The 7,683-nt window shown below is 35.2% G+C and overlaps 2 protein-coding genes across 2 annotated transcripts; both read left to right on the plus strand.

Annotated features, from left to right (window-relative positions):
• The first annotated feature begins 1,628 nt into the window (after positions 1–1,628).
• LOC106160661 (uncharacterized) lies at positions 1,629–3,775 on the plus strand. The gene is made up of 4 exons (XM_013537327.2): positions 1,629–2,665; positions 2,975–3,060; positions 3,281–3,305; positions 3,747–3,775. The coding sequence occupies exons 1-4, from the start codon at positions 2,305–2,307 to the stop codon at positions 3,773–3,775; spliced, it is 501 nt and encodes a 166-aa protein (XP_013392781.2). The 5' UTR covers positions 1,629–2,304.
• Positions 3,765–6,119, plus strand: LOC147763250 (fibrinogen-like protein A). The gene is made up of 2 exons (XM_087009676.1): positions 3,765–4,195; positions 4,559–6,119. Exons 1-2 carry the CDS (start codon positions 3,826–3,828, stop codon positions 4,741–4,743), a joined length of 555 nt encoding a protein of 184 aa, XP_086865802.1. The 5' UTR covers positions 3,765–3,825; the 3' UTR covers positions 4,744–6,119.
• Positions 6,120–7,683: the final 1,564 nt, after the last annotated feature.

Here is a 7,683-nt window from a genome sequence, read left to right on the forward strand (position 1 = left end):
TTTCTACTAAATCAAATAATCATTTATATAGGCCAAAGTGCCATTATGTAAGGTTTCTGCTAGAACTAGATCTTTTGACTGCCTGTTTTTGTAGTACATGTAAATTGTTTTTTATGTGCATTTTGTTTAGCAGCAACGAGATACTCAAATTCAGCATAGAGTATCCTCGGCACTCTTCCCAGAGAATGTTTTACTTAGTCAGATAATTTATTATAAAGACCAAAGTTCCAATAAGAAATACTTATGCTAGAACTAGAACTAATGACTGTCTGGTTATATGTCACAAGATTATTGGCTAGTTTCTGGCGTTATAGTAAATAAATTTGCTTACTTGCCTTTTTATGTAATTTCTATCTACTTGTGTTTTCTATGTAAGGTCATTAGAGGTATAGATCCAAAGCAAGTTAACTGTTGAGACATAAGTATATCAGCTTGGTCCAACTGAAGGGTATGGGTATAGGTATCATCCTTGCGTTTAAATGATTGACCGTTTGCTTTTTTCTTCATAATCAATTGTATTTTCAAAAGTGATTGATTTTTTTGGGGAAAACAGTTAAATGAAGTGAGATGTTTTGTATGCACCGTTATTTGCGTTGTAATGAATTTCATGTTTTGATCCCTTTGGAAAATAACAACTCTGCAGAGACCACCTACGATGATGGATTATATCATGTTTTAATACATTTGTTATCTGACATACCAAATGAATGCTCCAGTCCCATTGTTTACAGTGTTGTACGATCCTTTCGTACTTACAGGGCCATAGGTTAATTTCTGTTATACAACTTTTTCCTAAGAATCTTGTATTTCTGTGAAAATCTGTGAGTCCTCCAGTTCCAGCAAGCAATGTGTTTGATGAGCAACGTTGTTCCTCACTTTACCAGCCAATGTGATAAATGAGCTTCCTTTTCACTGTGTGTCAGATTGTCAGGAACCACAGTATAGAAAAAAGTTAAGTTAGTATTTTTAAAAATTGCATACACGATGTAGTTTTAATTCAATCATTGGAAGCCAATGGTTGATAAAATCCATACCTGGGAAGCCATGTAATATAAGTAGCTTCAGACAATACTTCACACCTTGAAATTTTAATATCATGTGTATATATTTATTTTGTTTCAAGCTAGTAAACTTGATTACATGGAGTTATGGCAGAGGAGGGGCCCACCATGAGGGGTGGACTTGTGTCTGAATTAACCAATCAGTTTTTAAGTTTTGTGATGGACATTTTAATTGATAAAGTTTAGTATAAAAATCTGTAAACTAAAATCTAGGGGGACAGATAAGACGAGATAGAAGAGAGAGAGAGGAGAGGAAATAGAGAGAGGAGGAGAAAGAAGCTTGTACCATGTAACTGTTAGTGTAGTAAAAAATATTCTGTTGAAGTTACAACATGGAGTCGTTTCATTCTTTTCCGTGTGAAGACTTTAAGACATGTAACTGGGGATCTCTGTAACAGTATTACAGAACGCGTTATCCAAAGATGAGAGCCCAAACCCCTAGGGTTATCTTATAAATGGTCATTTAATGTAAAGTGCGGTCCTTGGATGGTTTTAGGGTGGTTCCCCACAACATGTTGAGCATTGTGTATTAAAATGCATTTGGGATCACCTGACACATCTGGACACTATTATGTATCTGCATGTTTAAAACGACTCGTTTGATATCTAGAGTTCATTAAACTCTCTTTTGACTGTGGTTCTTTGCTGCCTTTTTACCCTATATTCCTGGGTTTACGCCACCCCCACAATAAAGTGTTGTCGACCCCAACTGCTATGTACACTTCAAAAGAAGGGAAAGATATACTTTAGAGTTATGTTCAGTCGTGAAGTAGGTGGAAAAATCCAAACTTAATAAAAACTTTAAGCCGTTAATTGCACCTGCATCGTCAAATATTCATAATGTTGAGATGATTGTTTATGCCTTCAAATTTGTCACATATCCAATAATAATAATGTATTAACATCAAGGCGATCAATAACACTACATTTAAAAGGAATGGGCATTGATTATTTTGGGAAAGTTAACAAAACACACTGCTTCGATGTCGATGTTGGTTGCATCGTCAAATCTTCATTACGCAGATGTGTGTTTTTATGCCTTCAGTTTTGTCACATTTCCAATAATAATGTATTTATATCAAGGTGATTAATAACACTACATTTAACAGAAATAATGGCTTAATACAACAGATAATTCAAGTATCTATGTGCTGTATAAAGGGAACACGTAATTCGTATTGAGCACACATACCGCATTAAAGTTAGACGGTGGCGTCAACGTTAATAGGCACTGATCTGCTCCATGATAGATCTCAAAGTTATCCCAAAGTCTGCTAACGTAAATACCACTTTAGGAAAGTTTACAAAACACAGCTTCGATATTGGTATTGGTTGGCATCCTCATAAATCTTCACGAGAGCAATCAAGTGGCGTAGATTTTATCATGGGGCTAAAGATAAAATATTTTTTATTTATGTCATTTCTTGTACTGTTCACAACACAACAAAATATCAAATACGCCTGTTTCGTTGGTACCAAATATGCCATTTTACCGTCGTCTGCATTGAAGAAAGTGACAGCACAGGGCGCTTCAAGTTGTGCATTAGAATGTTCACAAACGGATGGATGCCGTTCCTGGAACTACTTCAAAACAAGGAACATAGGTAAGGGTCATATACAATATTGTATTATTGCTGATGTTTTGTAAAACTCGAGTAACATTTTTGTTACAGTGACAGGAAACAATGCTTTTATTGAGTTTTACATGAAGGACGAACATGGCAAAGGAAATTGTTTACTGAAGGAAACATTTTATAAATATATTTCCAGGATAAGTCGTACTGAATTCGTGCATTTAACAAACATTACCAATTTAATTTGGCAATAGTGACGGTTTTCCTCATAAGACGCAATTGTTTCAATTGAATGCCATTGTGGCATGTTGTCAAAGTTCAGTCTTGTTATTTTTACAGAAAATTGTGAACTGAATTCCCTCAAGGCTATCAACACTGACATACTAGTGCGTCATGAAGGCGGAATGTATTATCAGGATGCCAAGGTAAGTACATTTAAACTACGTTTATTTTTTATCTTTGATGCAGAATCATCGACATATAAGACCGTTATATTATTTCTTCAAAGAAAGATACGTTTTCAATCAATACAGATAAAAACATAAATCAATAGGATGGTTAGAAAGGTTAAAGCAATTAATTTTTTTCTGATTGAATATATATATTACCTCTTTACATTCGTGTAATCTTTCTGCCATATTTCAGGAAGAAATGGACTGCAATGACCTAGGTAAGTTTTATAGCATTTTATTTTTTTTTTGTGTGTATATATATATGTGTGTAACAAAATGCAGAAAATTCTTTTAATTATAATTTGTTTTCTTTGTCTGTATCCATACACATTTCTGTCTCCATGGTTGAAGGGGTTGTTGGTTAATTTTGGCAAGTATTGAATGGTGTCGGCAAAAAAAAAAAAAAAAAAAAAAAAAAAAAAAAAAAAAATCGCAACGGTGCAGATTTTGCTGTGGTTGATGACTATTTTACTTAAAACTAATAAGAGTCCTTAACAGAGAATAGTCTGTTACCTACCCCAAACGTTTCATATTAAATCTTAATGTTGCCGACTGTATTGATTGTCTGCAAAGTTTTAAAATGCAACCGCTAATCATCGTGCTCGACCGTCTTCACACATGCACACCGCAATTATTTTTTTTTGTTTATGTTTTAATAGATGTGCAGGAATGTTCCTTATCAAAATAGCAGGGTTTGGAACAAAGGAAGTTTATTGTGACAACGGATGGCTCGTTGTGATGAGAAGATATGACAATACAATGAATTTTAACAGAAACTGGACTGACTATAAGCTCGGTTTTGGGGATCCCAGCCTACAGTTCTGGATGGGCAATGAGGCCCTTCATGCGTTAACCAATCAAGGAGATTACTCCATGCTGTTTGATATGTTGTCCTGCAACGGCAATTATTATTACGTCAGATGGAACCTGTTTAGAATTAAGAATGAGACAGTGAAATATGCTGTAGACGCGGCCCTTACTCTCGAGTCCTACAACACAACAAGCATGCTTAGACTTGAGGAAATCCGTGGACTTCCTTTTGGAACGACTGACAACAGTAGTACCTACTCTACTATTAACTCTCAGAAAACATGTGCTGATCAACACGGTAGGCAATGTTATTTATAATTTACATAAGAATAAAATTTCACTGTGGAGATTTATTGGCTTAGAGGGCATTATAAAACTGGAATAGTCAAGACAGCATGAAAGTGCATTAGAAATCGTTGTCTTCTAAATATACTGAAATAAATGTTCAGAACATAATACAATTAACGAATTTGGCTGAAGTGGACTTTATTTTTGGATATCTGCAAAACAACATTGACCAAAATGCAAAAGTCAATGACTGTTACATTATTATGTTATGAACCCTGGAGGTCGGTTTCCTCATGATTAAATTTAAACCGGACGTTACCTGATAGATAAAATGTCTCTTGTCACAAATTATATACAAAAATTAATATTTCAGGTGGGGGCTGGTGGTTTGGAAGGTGCACTAACAATCACCTAACTGGATATTATCCCGATTGCAATAACACAGGTGACATTAGAGAAAGGAAAAGGAAAAAGAAATTCGCGGCTATTACAGGATATAACTGTGACTTTGGATGCCTGCTGCAAGCCGCTACGATGAAGTTACGGCGAAATAATTAGATATGTAAAGTTCACATGGATAATGCGGAAATCGAAAAAGAAACCTTTGTCTATATTAAGGATGATGAAAAACAAAGTTATCAAGGGACACAAGGGTACATTTAATTGAAGAACGCAGCACGTGGACTGAGTGCAGTGTTTAACTTAGCAGTTTTGTTCACCACAATGATGATCATGCTTTTACCGTTGACAATGTTTGCAAACCCTAAGACCGCAAGCTGTAGCAAAATCGTATCGTATGATGTTGCATTGCACAGTTCACGTACGAGTATTGTTCAATGGATTACGGTCATCGTTAAAATAGCTGTAGCTGCTGTTGATCTCTTCTATTAGACAACAATTTATGACGATATAAGTGTAATTTACTTGTATGAATTTGTTGTGTGTTTCTCTATTCTGGCCACGTGAGAGAAGCATTATTGCATAATTAGATGCAGAAAAAACCTCATATTCGGCATCTGGATGATAATAAAGTTTTACTATATCCTGAATGCAAGCTGTGTTTGATTTGTTACACGCGCATGGGCTCTTTTGTCTAACAATGTCTGTTCATATTATTTATATTTATCAATTTGTCGCATGACTGATTGATTTTACGGAAATACAGAGTTAACGAAATGAGATGTATTGTATGCATTAGCTGTTATTTGTGCGTTAATGAATTTAATCATTGTCATCCCTTTGTAAAAATGAGAGAACTGATCTAGGACCGCTTAATTTGATTGATTGTTTTATATTTTAATGCATTTGTTATCTGACATTGCACACATTTAAAAACATTTTCGACAAAGTTAGATAAATTTGCAACCCATAAATAGGTAAATACAAAGACGAAAGGCAGAGTCAGTTGAAATGGCTAACTGATGAAAATAAAAACCATTGATGCATATCAAGTATCAAGGCAAAATTCCATCATAGTAATTAAAAATCAAAATTTCAAGATAAGAAATTGAAGTTTTAAATGCAAGCTTTTAAAGATTTTTGCACTCGTTATTAAATAATCCATTGATATTTTAGTTTTGATTTTGGTCTTTTGAATGTCTCAGGTACACGTATTAATATTTGGCAGTTTATATTAATTTTACAAGGTTATACATGCTATGATTAGGGCCATTACTTATTTTTGTGGACAACTTTTTGCGTGTATTGAACCGCGTTACGTTTCAGGCGTTATAGTAAATAAAATTACTTACTTGCTTTTATATGTGATTTTTATCTACTTGCATTTTCTGTGTGAGGTCATTAGAGGTATAGACTCAAAGAAGAGTCGATTAAGTTCGTTTATCTTTGGTATATAGAGCAACGGACTCAGGCACCATCCTTGAGGTACCGCACCATTGGTGAATTTTCCCTTTTACTTGATTTGACCAAGTTGTACAGGTGTATCTACTTTATTGCCTCCTTTTGGTGAGACAGGCAGAAATACAGGAAACAACCGCTTCAAGCAACCCCGAAGGCCTGAAATTTGTTTAAAAGATTGCTTAATTAATTGGAATAAATCCATTTTGCATTCCCCATAAAAACGTCATATGACTAATTAGTCGGGACCTTAAATCAGGTAAGATATATGCTGGGACCTAGGTTAACCTCGACCACACTCGTTGCTATGATAATTGTGGTTCCCAATCATCATTAAACGGCATCTGATAACGTTTGCAACTGGCGAAACTTTTAATTGCATTATTTATTTGCGCTTTCAAAAATGATAGATTTTACGGGAGAACAAATTGAAAGAAATGACAAATTTTGAATATGCAATTAATTGTGCTTAAACGAATGCCCGCCTGTTTTGATCCCTTTGGGAAAAAAGAGAGACCACCTTAGTTGATTGGTGACATGAAAATCATGTTTTAATAAATTTGTTATCAATCATTACCGAATGAACGTTTCAGTCCCATTGGCTTACAGTGCCGCATAGTCCTATCGCAGAGTCCTATAGGGTACACTATAGTTATATCGCAAACTTTTTTCTGATGAGAGATGCTTTCATATATGTTTCCATTAAACTTCGAATGAAATCATTGTAAATATGTTTAACATCATTTTAGCGCACAACATATTAAAGGCACATAAGGGTTATCCATCAGAAATCTCGGATAAATTTTCAGAATGTACCAAAATCGTCTTTTTGAAATCAGGATACCGCCAAGAAATACGTTATTTTAATTTTCCAATATTCCCTTTCACTAGACAAAGTGTTAGATCAACTACAGCGTCCTCCACTTCCTCCAGGCAATGTGTTAGTTGAGCATTATCATATTCCACTTCCACCAGGCAATGTGTTAGTTGAGCTTTATCATATTCCACTTCCACCAGGCAAAATGCTAGTTGCGTTTAATCGTACTCTACTTCAACGTGTCACTGTGCTAGATGAGCTCCATTTTTACGAGGCAGCGTGTCACAGGTGGTGACTCTCAAGCAAACAACAAGGAAAACAGCCCAAAAGCAATTATGCTCCAAGTGAAAGGAGCATTTTAGTTCAACTCTGAATTTACAGAGAAAAAGGATTGATATGGAAAAATTGCTTTAGTTGCTTAGTCGCTTAATTTAATTGAATCCCTGCACAAGCAAAATTGTAACCAAGTCCAGGTCAAAAACCTTGGGAAAGGCTAAATTATAGACTCAGCAGGAGGAAAAGAGTACAATTGACAGTTGATAGCGGCAGCCACAGCAACATGACCCTCAAAATGAGCAAAAGCATTCAGACCCAGACACTTGCGAATAATTGTGTCAATCCCATCATGTGGATTAATCTGAAGCTAGTTGTGATCTGATGCTTTAGTCTGTCAGGTACAGGGGTTCATCGCTACCAATAGGGTGACCAAAGTTCATCGGTACCATGTGAAAGTATATTTAGTTTAACAGTTAATGGTAAATAGGGGTCATTGATTAAAAAGCTTTGACCAAATGATATCTGGTTCTACAATGTTTATAGACTTT

Source organism: Lingula anatina, chromosome 3 (assembly GCF_051362555.1).
Source record: "Lingula anatina isolate TDL-2025a chromosome 3, LinAna3.0, whole genome shotgun sequence".
NCBI classification, from domain to species: domain Eukaryota; kingdom Metazoa; phylum Brachiopoda; class Lingulata; order Lingulida; family Lingulidae; genus Lingula; species Lingula anatina.

Bases quoted from the DNA above. Each gene is read 5' to 3' on its own strand.
- LOC106160661 (XM_013537327.2), top strand. From the start codon at position 2,305: ATGATAGATCTCAAAGTTATCCCAAAGTCTGCTAACGTAAATACCACT. The intron at 2,666-2,974 runs GTAAGGGTCATA...TTATTTTTACAG, and splicing joins CTTCAAAACAAGGAACATAG to AAAATTGTGAACTGAATTCC. The intron at 3,061-3,280 runs GTAAGTACATTT...GCCATATTTCAG, and splicing joins TGTATTATCAGGATGCCAAG to GAAGAAATGGACTGCAATGA.
- LOC147763250 (XM_087009676.1), top strand. From the start codon at position 3,826: ATGAGAAGATATGACAATACAATGAATTTTAACAGAAACTGGACTGAC. The intron at 4,196-4,558 runs GTAGGCAATGTT...TTAATATTTCAG, and splicing joins AACATGTGCTGATCAACACG to GTGGGGGCTGGTGGTTTGGA.